The sequence below is a fragment of the Conger conger genome, chromosome 5, assembly GCF_963514075.1.
Source record: "Conger conger chromosome 5, fConCon1.1, whole genome shotgun sequence".
NCBI classification, from domain to species: domain Eukaryota; kingdom Metazoa; phylum Chordata; class Actinopteri; order Anguilliformes; family Congridae; genus Conger; species Conger conger.
This window is the reverse complement of record NC_083764.1, coordinates 64,308,622-64,326,923: the sequence shown is the minus strand read 5'-3', so window position 1 is coordinate 64,326,923 and position 18,302 is coordinate 64,308,622. Positions and strand designations below refer to the sequence as shown.

The window sequence follows — 18,302 nt, the reverse complement described above, 5'->3', positions numbered from 1 at the left end:
CGTCAATAAGCCATCTGCTTTGGCAATGTCTTCCAAATAAACACCGATTAGTTCGTTCCTTTAACTTAGCTAATAAAGACCGCAGAATATATTGAATTATGGTGTCGTCCGTACAGTGGTTAGATATAAAACGTCGCTGTGTACGAGCAGGAAAAAGATTAACGTTCCTATTAGGCTGGTTACCAGATGCCAGTAAACTTTGTCAGCAAAATTTAACAATCCAATAAATTCATAATTTTCATTACAATAAGACACATTTGTGAAATTTATAATTACTGTGTTGCGGGAACAAACTATTTTCAGCTGTCCTCACTTTGATAATGTCAGTCATCAGGCTAAGTTAATGAATCTCCAAACAAGACAAAGTAATGAACTGGCTAGCTGGCTGGCTAGCTAACATATTAGCATCCTAGCATAACATTAGCCACCATCCCTAGGCGATACCCCACCTGGGAGAGGAAATTTCAATTCTGACGCATGACATGGCCCTTTGAGGTCAGTTATCCGACATGCACGCACAACAACATATTTTAAAACAGCTGAACATATAGAGCTAGCTAGCTGGCTTCAAAGGCAATTCGGAGAACGGGCCTCTTCAGCCAGCGTTAAACCCATCAGACACATTAACGTTACTCGCATCACCATCAACGCAGATGATGATAGAAATTAGATTAAAAAGTCAAAGACGACCAACCCCACTAACTCTAGCCAAGCTTAGCTGACGTTAGCTAGCTAGCTTCATCAAACCGAGTCAGGCAGGAGCAGACGCCGTCTAGTCGTAGTAGCTAGCTGCTATACATTAACAAGCTAACTCCCAACTCCCAACTCCCAACGTCTGCCGCATCCACAATGCCAATCTTATAGATTAACGTTAGAGATTCAAAACGCAGAGAATGACACTTCAGCATTATCATGTACGAGCTAATACACTAATGGTGTCACTCGGCTGAAACAATTCAACTGAAAACCTGAATCATATCATCCAATTTACCTTAACGTTAGCATGAGACCAAACTGTAAGACAGCTAGCTACTGATAGCTAGGCTAACGTTACATTCAAATCGTTTTACTCGAAGAAAAAACAAAGTATGGGGACTCACCAGCTAGCTATATTGCTCCTTTCTGTCATGTTTTGGAGATGACACTCGTCTGTCAAATGTGTAACTGAAATTCCCCAAATATTATTGTGTTATTAAAACATATCTGACGATCTTGCTAGCCTTTTAAATCCTCCGAAGACAACAACCTTCCCCAACTGTCTCTCTGAAACGGTATGCGTACGCTGTCACCGCATCGCACCATTAACAGGTCACTGATCACCTCCGCCTCCGAATCCGCAAAACGTTCAGGAATCACAGGTTTGCGTGAACTCCGCATCGGTCGCAAATGGAAGTATCCAATCAGAGGGCAAAAAACAGATTGGCGTGTAAGTGAACCAATCGGCTCGTCAGCGTGAAATCGTCTAATATTTTAACAGCAAGAAAATTAAATGGAAAAAGCCACAGACGATAAGAAACGTAAATGAGCACGAAAGGAAACCACACCCCCAGCTGTTGTTTGGTGCGGGTTTGAAGTCACACCACAGCTCGAAGAAATGTCAGATATAATTTGGAATCAGCGATGAGCGTCTAATTTTCGCTTTCATATTTCCTAATACATTGCACATCTTCTAGATTAGAAGACTGAACACCTCAATTCATTTTGATACCTAAATCATCCTACATTCCGTTGTTCTTTGAAAATGTAGACAATATGCAATATTTTTTTCCTTTTAATAATTCCAATACATTCACAACTTTATTATATAGTGCATAGTATGTGGTTGCTTTTTGATCATGGGCTATTGGCTAGGTTAGCATCACAATGTCCTTCTTACAAAGGGAAACATAATTGGCGCTGCAGTGTTTGACTCCGTTCTGTAAGGAAGATGGGCAAGCAGAGAAGGAGACGTTGTCAGGGTGAAATGTACGTTTCTTTATTGTCTTTAATCCTCTCTGAATGGAGGCATTTAAAAACCACCAGGTAGCTTCAGTCAGTGACAACAAAGTCAAATCAACAAATGTTCCAAAGGTTAGGCTACCATGTCACAGGCAAATTAATCAGTTATCTGTCTGCCCATTTCTAGGCCCCTATTCAAACATCATTCACATTTTAAAAACGAATTAATTTATTTTTTCAGTTCCATTTCCTTTGACACGTTTGCGTTCAATTTGGCAACTGAGAAATACTTTATATCAGTAATATAAAAAAACTATTCCAGCGTACATTTGATTGAGGACAAAGCACACTGCAGATTAAATGAAGAGCCCTCATAGGTTTGCAAGGGTGAATACTAAGACTTTCATTAAAAAAATTGTTAAAACTTGCTCCCAGTTGGGAAAAGTGACCTCCCACCATACATTGACACTCAATGCACTGGTCCAAGATTAATTTCTTTTGATGTAACTATATTTGCTTTCTTTTTATAATTATTGGTAAATGTGCTTCTATCGTTTGCCATTTGATGATCCTGAGATTTTCCTGCTGTTGGGAATTTAGAAAAAAAAGCTGGATACAAAAATAATTCCTGAAGAATCCCCACAAGGGGTGAATACAACTTTAACTTTGGAAGTCTACAATACAAAAAATATGTTCACGAAAGGTTTACTGGAAATTGTCAAGGCCCAGAGGCCCCTGTAAACATATAAAATTACATACTGGGATTAATGTATACATGGAGGTAACTTTCTAGATTTTTAATGCCCACATACCATATTTAAGGACACAGACACTCTAACCATGAACCAGCATTTGTAAACAGGTATTTAATAATAATAATAATAATAATAATAATAATAATAATAATAATATAAAGAACAAATAATTCCAACTAAAATTTTATGTATTTGACCAGGATGGTGTGCTTCTACCATCACAGGTGACCTGGTGACATCACCCAGGTGAGATCAGCAAGTGTCAGAGACTCAACAAACCACAACAGACAAAATAAATGTGGTTTCGTCATAAGATACAGTACCGAGTGTGCATGACCTAATAGGCACATACACTTTCAATCACACATCACGTATACCAAAGGCCAGAAGTGTTCATATAAAGTGTTCACTCCCATTATTTAAAAATCATAATAAAGAAATATGGACTAACTAGTCACTTACACTGCTCTAAGTTTATACCATGTACATACAGTATGCCTGTACATCTACATATACACATACATATATAGTACACTGTATGATCCTATTACTGTATATAAAATTAAAGTGTTAACATGCAGACTGAACCCATTAGATGTCAGTTAAACGAAAGGAATGATTTAAAAAATGGCGGTCAGACTTCAGATTTGTGCTCAAACCACACCTCATCACAGAATGCCTCTGACTGCCCTCAGCTGGACTGCAGCGTACAGAACTGGCTGTGGCGACAGCCTCGAATGGGTCCATCAGACCAAAGCAGACCAAACACAAAAACAACAAGAAAAGGTTAAAAAAAACAAAACGAAAAAAACTTTAAGAACAGAGAGATGGAAAGAGAGAGAGAGAGCACTAGGAGCAAATGGGGGGGGGGGAATATGTCCCTTGCCGTGGGAAAGCGCTGCCTTGCCCCATCCCCTCTCTCACCGTAGTGTACTCCCAGCATGCAATAGGACACCCAGAGTGGCCCTGGGCTTAGGGGCCCGGTGTGGCCCTGTATCTGTGGCACATCTGCAGGTCTACCCCTGAACTCAAGAGAGAGTCCCATCCCACTCCTCCCCTCCAAAAAACATGAAACGAGCAAGTGACTTCCACCCCAACAACACACAGTCCCGTCATTCTGCTCGGCTGGTCTTGTCCTGTGGGAGGCCCTTCGCCAGCACCAGAGGGCTGTCTTTGCTGGGATTGGTGGCTTCGTCGCCCCGTGGCTCGTAATTGGCCGGGGGAGTCCGAGTGCAGTTGATGGGCACCTTGACCAAGGCAGGCTGAGGTATGTCCTTCTGTGGATGTAAATGAGAGAAGTTAAAGGCACAGTCTGCAGGAATTTTCACCTGCAAAATATTACAAAAACAACATGCCCAGTCATTCCTATGATGCACTGGCAACCTGTGTCTGTGTTCACTTCTGCCCAATACCATGCTTGTCTACTTACATGTGCTAGTCTTTTCCATTTCTGTGCTGTGTCTGAAAAGCATGCGTCAAAACACACTGAACTCATAGGCTGTATGATCCAATACAGGAGGAGGAGGGCAAGAGAGGACATGCGGGAATTGGCTACTTTACTGCAGTGTCGCCCTTGGCAACAGACTGCAAAACCCACGCTGAATAGGGAGGAAATGAAAGGAGGGGGGGCGTGGGGGTATGGGTGGGAAGCAGACAGGAAGTGAACTTTAATGTGTGTGTGTGTGTGCGTGAGATATTGTTCTATTCGTTCATTTAAAAACTCCCATTCGAGTTTCACCGTCCGGTAAACGGCATTCTTAATTTTTCCCTGGAAGCACAGTAAAATTGGAATTCACCGCAAAGCCACTTCCTGTCCAGAACTGGGGGAGCTCCTTGCGCCACAGCGCCACCGCCAGGCTGGAGAGGAGAGTGCAGGGCACCAGGTACAGGAGGGCAGGCTGGGCCGCCTGCATGAGGGCCAGCACCGCAAAGGTCACGAGCAGCCCGACTCCATAGCCTGCGGAGACACAGGGGAAGGGTCAGGGGTCAAAGTTCACCAGAGCACGGCTGCCAAATTAAAAGTGTCCTTCGGGTGTGGCACACGCAGGCAGAGAAAGGAGCTGGAAGAAAACACAAGGGACTGGGAACACATTGCGTTAGAGGATCTATGCAAAACTACATCATTCATAAGCATTACACTGCATGATTTCATCAATAGGTCTTATTTGACACAAACCACAAATGATGTCACACGTAACGGTGATGAAGTAGTTCTTACAGTACATCACAGGAAGCAGAGGAAAGATCATTCATGTTTGTACAGATGTTTTGGACTAAATATGCCAAGAAATATATCCAGGCTTCAACTTCAAAAAGACTAAACCTGGGGTGTCTAATCTTATCACAAAAGCAGCCACTGTGGGTGCAGGTTTTAATTTTTAACCGGCACTTTTCAAACTGATTCAACCAATTAACTAATCACGGTCTTCAATCAAGTAGAAAACTACAGCCTGCGCCAACACCTGCCCTTTTTGGCTAAAACTGGACATCCCTGGTCTAGTGTGTGAAAAGAAGGGAGGAGAGAGGAGGGAGAGGTCCGGGCTCACCAATGGTACAGGCCAGGAAGTAGATACGCGAGGTCTGCATCTGTACGTCAAACCGGTGGCAGTAGGCCACAAGCAGGCCTTCCGGAAACAAGAGCACAAAATGGCGGTCAGGGATGCACGTATACACTTCTCCGTGTCATCAAAGAATCACTGAAAAAAAAAAAAAGTCCTCATCCTATGACTAAATGGGTTTTCTTGGAAATGTGCATGTGTTCTGAATCATTCAGGGACATGACTTAACATGAGTACTTGTTAAGCCAAAAAAAACAAAAACAAAAAAAACACCACATTTCTTTTCAAATACTACTTGTTTCCCTGCACATTAAAGTACATACCAAGATGGATACAAATAAAAAGATATAGCTCCAAGACAAACTTAGCAATTATTATTATCAGGGAATGGTCATGTGCATTTAAGGGAAAATGCACCTTACCTGGCGCACAGGTGACCTTACCTGGCACTAAGATGTCCCCAAACCCCAGCAGGGAGAAGGGGCGGTCACACAGCGCCAGGGGGGAGGAGTTCAATCTGGGCACCTTCAGAACCATAGGAAGCTGAGGACACAGAGTAGAGACTGTTTATCCACCGAGAGATGGCGCAATGGGTGGCACTTCCTGATCTGACTAACAAGTTCCCACTCAATCTGATGAGTTGTGGGGTTCTGGGAATGGAGCTCTCGTACTTCTTGGCTGCTACAGATACAGTATCTTTGGCCAGGCAGCTGAATACCAGCCTCTACAAGAAAAGGAAATGTGTTTCGGGACACACGATGTTGCACATCTGTGCGATGACACATAATAACCATTTTAAATAGAGGAAAAGGCATTGCGACAGGTTTTTTTTTTATCACTGACGTGACCCTGCTTTGAGCATCTCTGCGTGAAGGCTACGGACGCAGAGATCACATTTCCAATCTCTGAAAGAAACGGCGAATAAACTCACTTTTTCCTGAGTGTTTGAATTCGATGGACCAGTCGCCACCTCCACCATGATACTCTTCCCGTTCTGCAGGCAAGATCAGATTAAAATCAAAAGGAGATTACACTGCATAATGTTCACTTCCCTTATCAAGAAAAACTCGAGATGAGTATTCATCAGGTTTATTGGAACAGCAGCAACTACATTGTTTAAGGAGGACCAGTAACTAATTCTTACAATCAGCAACCGTGCTAAAAACAAACATTACAATCAAAAACATCGGCACAATCAGCTTATTCAAATAATCTTCTTAATCAACCTGTTCATATCATATTCAACTTTCCAGTAAACATACAGATATCAGACCAATTTAAAAGCACGGAGCAGAGGCACTCACCTTTGTGAGGAAGGGGGTTATGAACACGAAGAAAACGTCGTAGACAAACAACACGAGCAACAGCAGCGTGCAGGCCTGCGAAGGAAATGACATCATCGGCATGACCCACGAGTCCACCTTTAAAAGCTGTCACCAAAGCACCTCCCCTTTTATGCTGCGGTTTTATTGTATCCGTAGCTGTATGAGTTCTACTGTATTTTTATATGTGTTCCGGTGCTATATAAATAAGCCGTATTATATTGTTTTTATTTATGGAACTCACCTTAAAGGTAGGCAGCCTGATAGTTTTGAGCATATACAGACAGAAAGCAATTCCCAATGCATCCTGTAGCACCCACGCCCACCTGTTAACCACGGAGAACCAGCCTTACCACAGGGTTACAACAGCATTACAACAGCCTTACTACAGCGTTACTACAGCGTTACAACAGCCTTACCACAGGGTTATAACATAGAGCAGGGCTACAACAACCGGCAACAGGGATTACACAGTCCCACCAATACATACAGGTGCATCTAAAAATATTTGAATATACTTTCATATATTCTAGATTCATACTTTTTAGAAGGTCGACATTTCTGTATTATAAATCCTTTTTCTGATTGGTCTTATGTAATACTCTAATAATTTGAGATACTGAGAAATTCTTAACTTTTCCACAATATTCAAATTTTTTGAGGTGCCCCTGTATGTGCACTTTGGCCCAGTTTGCTATTCATAAACTAAAGGACAGTGTATAAAGAAGCTGACAGAAATTGAGAATGGACTTAATTCCCCCCCCCACCATATTCAGCCTTACACAACAAGAAAGGTATTCCAACTAAAGTCACAGTTCTCCGCCCTACTGCCGGTCACAGAATTCCGCTGCAAGCATTTGTCCCCGGGGGGACACCGTACTCACTGGTCCTCGTTCCGGAACACTCCCCAGGTGACGCTGACGGCCACGCAGAAGGCAGCCAGGACCAGCCTGCGCACCTCAGGCCGCTTGTGACAGTACGGCAGGTTGTTCTCGGGTATCCTGGACAGGAAAACACACGAGAGGGGGGGGCACTGCGTCATTCTGGGCTACGGCCACTCATCCCCGGTCCTGGAGGGCCACGGTGACATAGTACAGAGCTGTCTTGTGTAGTACAGTGTGAGACAGTGCAGTATGATAAAATGGGGTACTGTGGAACGGTATAGTATACGGTGGTACAGTCTGGTACAGTACAGAGTGGTATGGTTTAGTACAGTGTGATTACGATGAGTTACGATACTGTGGCCTGGGGCGGTCTCCACTGCAAGCCTGGGCATCCTGTAGCGTAGTGGTTAAGGTGCATGACTGGGACCCGCAAGGATCGATCGAAAGACACACAGCCGTCGGGCCCTTAACCCCTAAACCCCTAAACCCCTTAACCCCTAAACCTCTAAACCCCTTAACCCCTAAACCTCTAAACCGTGCATTGCTCCAGGGGAAGACTGTCTCCTGCTTAGTCCTCTTCATACTTCATTGTATGTCGCTCTGGATAAGAGCGTCTGCTAAATGCCTTGTAATGTAACGTAGTCTAAATCAACTGTAAGTCGCTTTGGATAAAATAACATGTAGTGTAACGTAATTTAGAAGCCTCACCTGCACTTCCCCAGGGGGATCCTCCGCACCAGAGGCCAGAGGCAGCTGTACAGCCCCACGGAGGAGGCCAGGCAGAATATGGCGATTATCAGGTACACTGGGGCGACACGGAGAGAGAGGGAGAGAGAGAGAGAGAGAGAGAGAGAGAGAGAGAGAGAGAGAGAAGACCGTCAAAACAACATCACAATGCAAAGAGGTTGGCATTTCACAAAGCAGCAAGACTCCCGAGTTAGCTGGATTTTCTAAATTTTCCCACCCAAAGCCGAAACCCTTCTGGACTTGAGTGGAGCCACTTCACGTCGGGCTAACGACCGGAAGGGTTAATGAAAGGATGACGGCGTTGGTTACCCAGCTGATCGTAGAACCGGTAGAGCAGCACCAGCATGGAGCAGCACATGACCATGAAGACGCAGATCATGACCGACGTCACGTCCAGCGTCTCCACGCCCTGCTTCTTCACCGCGCCCTTCTTCTTCTGCTTCATCATGTTCCTCCTGCAGGGCCAGAGCAGCGTTTACACGGAGCCACCTCCTCACAGCGCACCTGGGATCCCCCCGACACCTGAGGTCCCCCCACACCTGGGGTCCCCCCACACCTGAGGTCCCCCCACACCTGGGATCCCCCCATACCTGAGGTCCCCCCACACCTGGGATCCCCCCACACCTGAGGTCCCCCCACACCTGGGGTCCCCCCACACCTGAGGTCCCCCCACACCTGGGGTCCCCCCACACCTGGGGTCCCCCCACACCTGAGGTCCCCCCACACCTGGGATCCCCCCATACCTGAGGTCCCCCCACACCTGGGATCCCCCCACACCTGAGGTCCCCCCACACCTGGGGTCCCCCCACACCTGAGGTCCCCCCACACCTGGGGTCCCCCCACACCTGAGGTCCCCCCACACCGGGGATCCCTTCCCATCCCGGGGATCCCTTCCCATCCCCACCCCAAACGCTCCTACCCTGAGTACTGGCACAGGTGGCAGGGGTAGACTGTCGCAGGTAAAACCCAATACAATGGTATTGTATTCAAAAGCTTTTCCTTGCTTGACTGATCTTCCCTGGGGCAATTGAGCCAACCGAGAGGACCAGAAGTCAGGGATTGGCGGTCCGCTACAGTGAGCCACTTCCCGAGAGCCGGCCAAACTTGCCTTTTGGCAGGACCGGGAATCGAACCCCGGTCCTCGGTGTGCAACTTAGCCATCTTAGCGTGTTGCGCCACCACGGCCCCTCACTCACACACACACTCACACACACCTCTTGATGTCGTGGCTGCTGGCCCAGTACCCGCCGACGGCCACCGTCCCCACGGCCACGATGAAGATGATCACCATGTTGTAGTCCAGGACAGGCTCGCTGGGCGCGTACAGGGCCACCTCCCGCCCCTTCCCAAACGTCTGCGGGAAGATGGGGGAAACGGGGTCACTAATCCCCTTAAGATCACATCGGAATGACCCCGGATAAAAATCACCAGCGACCGAAGAGTACACAATAAACATGCAGACCACTCGTGGGATGTAGCAGAACATAAGCGCTTATTATACGCTAACCCTTTCAGTTCCTTGAGTGCCGTCTGGCACGCTCGACCTTACACCTCTTCAACCAATCAAATTGACCGCTATACTATTGTTTTGAGCCTCTATAAAAGCCCTACTACATTTTCTCAACGTTCTCAACCAAAGCCAAAACCCTTGGGATTTGGTGGAGCCACTTCATATTGGGCTTGGGACTGAAAGGGTTAACTAGGTCCAGCTCTGCTCCAGCAGACACTACAGTCCCAAAACCATTCGCTGTTTAAAGAACTACGTCCCCATTCTCATGACACTACATTCATTTGGCAGACGCTTTTATATTTTATCCAAAGTAACGTACGAGAATTGCATTACCGAACCAGTCTTTGGACAACTGCAGAACACAGGTCGGATAAGGTACAATTGACATAAAGTATAGGTTATCCATAGCCACGAACATCGAGTCCAGTTCACACGGTAATTATAGGCCAAGTCAGCGATGTCGTGGCATGTCATAAACTTGAAGCGAGGCATGACTATAAAAATGATAAGAAACTGCAGCATCAAGATGGAGAAACCAGTGCAAAATTAAAGTGCTTGAAATCTTGCACCAGATATAGTGCTTAGCTTGGTGCTGCAGGTTTAAGGGCTAACGGCTATGGGCTAGCGGCTAAGGGCTAAGGACTATGGGCTAGCGGCTAAGGGCTAGCGGCTAACGGCTATGGGCTAGCGGCTAACGGCTATGGGCTAGCGGCTAGGGGCTATAGGCTAGCGGCTATGGGCTATAGGCTATGGGCTATGGGCTATGGGACTGCCTGGCCTGGCTGTGGTCTCTGAGTCCTGCAGGGTGTAAGAGCCTCACCCTGGCGATGTCCAGCATGTCCGCGTAGCTGAGCAGTGCGACCGGGATGTCGATCTCCTCGTACTGACTCTGGTTTCCGGCCGGTGGAGTCTGAGGCACACGGGCAGACGATTAGGGGAAGTCGGCAATGACGGGCACCGAACACTGTTTATACACCAGTCAGCCAAGCATCCGGACATTTCTCATGGGGACCGTCGTGGGACCTCCATCACGAAGCAGGATTACCGAGTCAGCTGGATAACTGCACTGAGCAAAACCCGGAACCCTCCCAAATCTGGAACATGGACTGTAAAACGTAAAAAGAGCTGGGGTTTACTCAGCACTTTTATCCAGTTAACTAAGTGATCCTGCTTTGCGATACAGGCCCCTGATCCAAGGCTCCAGACCAGTTATGGCTAAAGACAGACAGACATGGCGGAACACACCGGAATGGAGAGGCAGGAGGTTGGAGCAGAGCATTCAGGAGGAGGGTCTAGGGCAGGGGCGCCCAGGTGCCATGGAGGACTCAGAGTGTAGGGAGGTGTAGGGGGTAGGGAGGTGTAGGGGGTAGGGAGGTGTAGAGAGTAGGGAGGTGTAGAGGGTAGGGAGGTGTAGAGGGTAGGGAGGTGTAGAGGGTAGGGAGGTGTAGGGGTAGGGAGGTGTAGAGAGTAGGGAGGTGTCGGGGGTAGGGAGGTGTAGGGGGTAGGGAGGTGTAGGGGGTAGGGAGGTGTAGAGAGTAGGGAGGTGTAGAGGGTAGGGAGGTGTAGAGGGTAGGGAGGTGTAGAGAGTAGGGAGGTGTAGAGGGTAGGGAGGTGTAGGGGTAGGGAGGTGTAGAGAGTAGGGAGGTGTCAGGGGTAGGGAGGTGTAGGGGGTAGGGAGGTGTAGAGAGTAGGGAGGTGTAGGGGGTAGGGAGGTGTAGAGGGTAGGGAGGAGTAGAGGGTAGGGAGTAGGGAGGTGTAGAGAGTAGGGAGGTGTAGAGGGTAGGGAGGTGTAGAGGGCAGAGAGGTGTAGAGGGTAGGGAGGTGTAGGGGGTAGGGAGGTGTAGGGGTAGGGAGGTGTAGGGGGTAGGGAGGTGTAGGGGGTAGGGAGGAGTAGAGGGTAGGGAGGAGTAGAGAGTAGGGAGGTGTAGGGGGTAGGGAGGAGTAGAGAGTAGGGAGGTGTAGGGAGTAGGGAGTAAGGGCTCGGTTTGCCTTCTTACCAGTCGGTCCTTGCTGACGATGAGCAGCCCCTTGGCACCGTTGATCTGAGCCAGCCTCACCTTCTCGTAGAAGGTGCAGTTGCCCCGGAGCACTATGGGAATGCGGTTGGGGAACCCCTCGGAGGGCACCTCGGAGGGGTGGCACAGCACCGACGACGTCAGGTCGTGGATCTGGAGGCGGGACTTGGGGGTCACAGAGAAGGAACCAATCAGAGGAAAGTCTGACAACACAAGCGGCCATCTTTCTTTTCTTGTTCTTCTGTTTTTTTTTGTTGTTTTTTTTTTTAAACACACTATGAGTGACTCACACTTCAGATTTCAGGAAGAAGATGGGACTTTACAGATGCTCACCAAAAAATTTTACTTCGAATTTAACTACCGCCCCACAATCACTGGTTAGTATGAGTTTTATGTAGTATGCGATTTGGGAGAGGGGCGTACAATTTTAAGGTTGCCAGTTTGATTATCAGGTGTGGCACAGCCAAAGCTTTGAGCAGGTACTCAACCTGAATTACCTCAGTAAAATATCTATGCTATACAAATGGCTGGTTTGTAGGAGGGGGGAGTGTCCAACCACCCACTTATTCCCGGTCAGAGTCATGGAGGGTGGAGAGGTTATCCAAGCATGCATTGGGTGAGACACACACACGCTCACACACACTCACAAAAAAAATAAGACTGTATAATTAATTCTGGATGAAAGCATCTGTTAAAAGCCTGAAGGTAAAACTTTGCGTTTCCAGACCTGATGACCGTGAAATGCAGGCGGAAGCACAACCGGCAATTCGCACAAAGGGAGTCTAAAGACTCAAAGTGCCACTTCATTTCACTCCGGAGTCTAATTGACATGCATTTCCCCCTCAGGAAACGGCAGCATACCTGCAGCTAACGCAGGTCTAATGGGGCCCTAATGCGTCGCCATGGCGACACAACTAGGCTGGTCACCGGGAGGTTGTAAGGTCGAATCCCATAGGGAGCCACTCTCGGAGTGCTGAATACGGCACTTAAACCAGATTTGTTCTATTTATAGAGAGACCAGAAAATTCTAACGGCGCAAAATGGGTGCTAGACAAAAATATAAAGCTGCCTCAGTCAATCTGTGCAAGTATATTTACACATATTTATACTTACACATTACACATGAAATGCTTGACAAACCCTCCCTTAGTTGTCTGAGTATACTTGGGGGGGAGGGATACTCACTGCTTTGTGGAGATCCTGAGGTAGACCAGCCCATTGCGAGTTAAAAAATATGCAGTAGTCTTTGCCTTTTTTCGCACCTTTGTCGCTGAAATGCGCCATGCCATACTCTCCCAGCGCCTGTCAATAAAAGGAAACGTTTGAATACAAATTGTACACGCTGGGTAGGGTATTGTAGCGGCTACAGCTAAAGGATACCAAGACGTAGTGAAATCATTTTAAAGTTCTGTAAAATGAATGGCTCTAGATGAGCCGAGTCGCAAACAGAACAGAGCCTGCCAGCAACAGCGATTGAAATAAACACTTTTTTCAAACGCTCTTGTTCAGCTGGATTACTTGTTTTTGCTACACTTCGTTCATCTTTACGCTTCCCAAAAAGAGCAGAGATTAAATATATTAATTTCCTTAAAACTTTTATTTTAATTAGCACAACATTCGTTAGTTCACGTTAATTTAAGTCATCCAGCCAGCGAGCCGTGTCTGCTACAAGGAAAGCCAACGTTACATACGGAGTTAATTCCATGAATTACATGACTATGAGTCGCAACATTAGCCTGCACAAATTATATGCGAGTAGCATTTGTTAACAAACTACAACTTTCTACAAGCTCGAGAGAGGGGCGCGTTGTGGAACAGCCATCGTAACCTAGCTACCAAGAAAAACAAAAGGAAACATTTAATGTTTGTAACCGTAAAATATTCTGGCACCATATGACAAAGGAAGATATAGCGCAACACACAGAAAGCTAAAGTAAGTGATTTAATATAATCGCATGGGAACTTGGGGATTTAAAAGTGTGATACCAGACAATTCTCAAAGGCAGCCAGCTAGCGAGTTAACGTTAACTTATCTAATTAACTAGAGCCTTACAGTAGCTAGGGCTTTAACGCTAGATTAAAAAAAAAAAAAATTGCTAGCATTGACTAGTTAGTTATCCTACTTTTTTTACGCAAGGCCCTGGTAACTAGCTAATGTCCACACATGTAAAATACGTTCAACTTAATACAAAAAGGTAAACACGTCGGAACATCACGTCCTGTAGTGGCACACGACAAATAACAGTCGACAATTTGATCGACTCACCTGATTGACAAATATAGCTCCAAAAATTAGTGTTATTCCACTCCTCATGACTCCCGTGTTTTTGTCCGCCACTATACGGCGCTGCCTGCCCCTACTACGAGGACTCCAGCTGTTTCGCTATTGCCCGCCCCATTCTGTATTCCACTTTTGATTGGGTAATTACGACTCAGCTCCTGGAAGAGTTCGTCGTGTGTGGTTAGCGAGTACGTCAATCATCGCCAGTCCCTACTCTTATTAGCCATGCGTTGCGGCATGGGGAAACCTCATTTGTGTGCTACACTGTCAATCAAAAATGACCTCTCCCCATTATAAAACAGTCAATTGTGATAAAACAAAAACAAAAACAAATATTTAAATTGATAATTAAGTGCTTTCTACACGGCAATTTTATAGGAAAAGAAAACGCCATGGAGGACGATTCTTTTCGACCGAAATTAAGGTATAAAGCGACCAAAAGGTCAAAGTTGGAGAGTCAGGAGGCGGAGCTGCTTGGAGTTGAAAGATGGCGGTGAGTACCTCATTTGCGTTACGTTACCTGAATGAAAAAATACATTTTCTTGTTTAATATGGTTATTTACTACCTTATGAGTGCAAAAAATAAACTTCCAAGATGTTGGATATTCGTGTTGTTGGTGTATTGCTTGCACGAGCTTATATAGCTATATAGCTAGTAACAAAACAAGTTGGTTTAACTGCTAGCTCGTAATTTCATATTTTGTTTCACCTAGGATAAAGAGAAGAAAAAGAAGGAAAGTATATTCGACCTGTCGAAGTACATCGATAAGACGATTCGAGTCAAGTTTCAAGGGGGCCGAGAAGGTAAAACGGATTACTAATTTTGCCACTTAATGCCAAATAAATCACATGATGCCAAATTGAATTGTAAAGAACAATACCAAGCTATGCGTTTGTTTATCAATACAGATATCTTCTCTAACGTTTGTTTCCGCAGCAAGTGGGGTTCTGAAAGGCTTCGATCCACTGCTGAATCTGGTGCTTGACGGCACTATTGAGTACATGCGAGGTAAATTGTATTATATTATAACATTATAATATTTGCATAAATCCATTTCCATTTCGTCGGTTGTCACTGCAGAGTTCGATATAACGGCGCGATCCTCGCAATCTCTCTTGCTTACCTTTTGTTGGCAGACCCGGATGACCAGTACAAGTTAACGGAGGACACCCGGCAGTTGGGCCTGGTGGTTTGTCGCGGGACGTCCGTAGTGCTCATCTGTCCCCAAGACGGGATGGAGGCCATCCCTAACCCCTTCATTCAGCAGCAAGAAGGGTAACGGGCAACGGGCGTGCCCCGTCTTCCTCGATCCCTCCGTGGGTCTTTGACACGTGTGATGTCATTGTGTTCTAATGGACAAGACCTCCTGGAACCCTCAAAATATAACATTTTAATTTTCAGTTTGTTTTTTTTGTATGCTATTCACAGCGACAGCAACACAACGATACACGTTGTGGACGTTAGTGATGGCGTATAAATGGTTGTTTTGAATGTAAGGTTTTTGTTTTTGTTTGTTTCCATGGTGTGGAGTGACGATATTTTTGTGTCGGAGGGAATTTGAATAGTTTAATCTAAGGTTAACATCACATCCGCTTGTTTTAAAAAAAAAAACAAAAAAAAACGAGTTACCTTGTTTACTATTGTTAGTTCAACCAGATTGTGATGGACAAGTTTTGATTTTTAACACTAGCGGGATTGTAATAAATTGTGTTTCTTATTTTTTGTTATCCTTTGTGCCATTTCTTTTCAACGGTGCTTTGCCAGATATCTTGCTGTGCTGGGCCAAATTGCATGTGGCTCTAAAGCCCTCTACACACCAAGCCACCACTGCTGAACCTTCTGGGGAAAAAAAATAAATGTTATTTAATCCTGAAAACACAGGACGCACAAGCATCTTGTTTTCTGAAGGCACAAGCAGAGCATTATAACGCTACATTGGCTGGTAAACGCCTTTCTTGCTCCCATCTTCTCAAGCCTTGGTGAATAACACCCGTGAATTTGTACACAGTTCACAGTACACAACGTTGCCCGTTGCCCGTCTGGTCGGGACAACGATGGTGGTGCCATTTTTAGAGATAGATCGGTAGATAGATAGATCGATAGATAGATTTATTCATCCCGAGGGAAATCTTAGCACCTTTTTAGCTCAAATCAGTTGACTGGTATTTTCGTCTTTTAAATTTGATTCATTTACTTGATGCTGACCTCTTCATTGCTGTTCGGTTTAACCGTCTGTACTTGGTATTAGATTATTTTGGGGTTGTAAAAGTAGACATTCCAGGCTTGTTTGATCTTGGATCTTTTGAGTGTTGTAGCAGTTTTGGCCTCTCACTAGAGGGCGCTCTTGGAACAGGAGTGTTCATGTAGGATTTATACAAAGTAGCCTACATATATATAATATAGTATATCTGTACGTCTTGCATCACGAAGTGAGGTGTTGTGAATGTCTGTGCAGGGCACTGAATAGTTGGAATACTCAGCCGTAATACTAAATAATACAACATTTAAAAATAATAATTTGGACCAGATTAAGCTTAGTCCTAGTCTATATTTAAACTTAAATGACCATCTTTTTTCCATCAGACCTGGGTGTTCTAAACTCTAGTCCCAGTGGCTGGTTTCCTTTCACTCCGCAGGGCTTGGAAACACGATGTGTGGATTCCAAAGACAACCACTGGCGATGAAACTAGCGCCGAAACGCGTCAAGCAGCCCTACAGGATCTCCATCTTATCTACTGGCCAGTGGAGCACCTGCAGTCTGCCTGTATCTCATTAGTGTCTCGTCATTTGATATGCAAACCGTCTGTAGTTCCTCTACCAGTCCAGTCGATATTTCACACACTTCTCTAAATGTGGTCAATCTGTAAATGTAATTTGAAATCTAAACCGATGTATTTCCCCAAAATGACGATGGACACAAACGGCATCCTTCCGCTGAAGTCGTTTTTCGAGAAGGCACCTACAACTCGTTAACTCAACAGCGCTTTGCAAAGCAAAACGGCATATATAATTCATGGCTCTGCATATTTAATGCGGCTGCAATTAGCACCCTTCGTAACGAGTTAAAACCTCAACCTTTTGTTAGACTTGATGGGCGAACCCTTGCGCATTGTGTTCCGCTCGTTGGCGCCAAGTCGCGGTTTTTTTTGCGTTCGGTGTGGATTTCAGATCAGAAGGTACGCAATAAGGTTGTACAAGGTTTGTCAACCCGCCTGTCGCGAGGTAATTTCACTTCTTGCAGTTGCATTAAATTACACAAGTCACTCAACAATAATGCCACCGGAAGGCAGGACCGTGGCCAAGGGCAAACTCCTTTCATAATTTCAGACGATCACATTCCACAAAATGCATACATTACATAATTCACATACGTCACTAACCCAATTTGAGCCCGTACATGATGCGATCTAAAGCAAAAGTGGTCGCTACAATAATGTTGCAATTAACATAATTTGATGAGACAAAATTATTTTATATCCCTTTACCATTAAAAAAAAGAAAAGAAGGTAAAACCTCGACAAAGTTGAATTCCTCTGCAGCAAAGCTATTCATTTGAAAGTTCAAAAATGTAATATAATCTTCCATCAGGATACCGGGTTTCAGATTATAAGGCGACCTCATGTACTGTATGCGCATATGGGTTTCCTACTTTGCATTCCTCTGTGTCAAATGTAACGCGAATCGCTCTTAAACTAGAGGTCGCCAACCCTGGTACTGGAGAGCCAAGGTGCTCGCTGCTGTTTGCACCTTAGAATTATCACCCAAATGAGACCCAGTTAACCAAGTGAGGTAAGTTAACGGTTTAATGAAATTGATTAAGTGCAGAGTAATCCCAAAAACCAGCAGACCCTGTAGCTCTCCAGGATCAGGCATGCAGACTACTGCTTTAAACAATTATTCCTTTAAAGTTCCTTTAAAACTATGTCATGTAAGTCTAGCAAGTGACTCAAACGGTAAAGACGGCGAACATTCGAACATCAGCCTCAATAGAATATCGGCCAATCAGGACCAGGAATCCAGAATGGCTGACCATCATTGGCCCTATCCACCAGGGTTATGGTATGTTGGAAGTCAGGCTACTGGTGCATGAATCCCTTCCCAACAACGTGCCGGGTGAAAACAGGCTACCGGTCAACCCTCAGTGAGGTACATGCTGCTCCTCATAGCTCTACAGCAGGGGTACACAACTCCAGTCCTTGAGGGCCGGTCTTCAAGCTGGTTTTTGTTCCAACCAGCTCTAGAAATGATGTTAGTTCACTCCTGTACGTGAGCGCACTACAATCTTTAAATG

General features: G+C 45.5%; 2 protein-coding genes across 2 annotated transcripts; one reads left to right on the top strand and one right to left on the bottom strand.

Moving 5' to 3' along the window:
- Positions 1-1,950: 1,950 nt before the first annotated feature.
- sppl2 (signal peptide peptidase-like 2) lies at positions 1,951-14,122 on the bottom strand. The gene is made up of 15 exons (XM_061241448.1): positions 13,996-14,122; positions 12,915-13,031; positions 11,712-11,894; positions 10,535-10,624; positions 9,419-9,558; positions 8,514-8,659; positions 8,166-8,262; positions 7,458-7,574; positions 6,818-6,899; positions 6,556-6,630; positions 6,183-6,245; positions 5,695-5,794; positions 5,240-5,317; positions 4,490-4,650; positions 1,951-3,970 (listed from the first exon to the last, which is right to left on the bottom strand). Exons 1-15 carry the CDS (start codon positions 14,041-14,043, stop codon positions 3,806-3,808), a joined length of 1,662 nt encoding a protein of 553 aa, XP_061097432.1. The 5' UTR covers positions 14,044-14,122; the 3' UTR covers positions 1,951-3,805.
- A 246-nt stretch (positions 14,123-14,368) lies between these two features.
- On the top strand, positions 14,369-15,728 carry LOC133129379 (U6 snRNA-associated Sm-like protein LSm7). Its single transcript, XM_061243427.1, has 4 exons — positions 14,369-14,503; positions 14,724-14,814; positions 14,948-15,019; positions 15,148-15,728. The coding sequence occupies exons 1-4, from the start codon at positions 14,498-14,500 to the stop codon at positions 15,288-15,290; spliced, it is 312 nt and encodes a 103-aa protein (XP_061099411.1). The 5' UTR covers positions 14,369-14,497; the 3' UTR covers positions 15,291-15,728.
- The last annotated feature ends 2,574 nt before the right edge of the window (positions 15,729-18,302 follow it).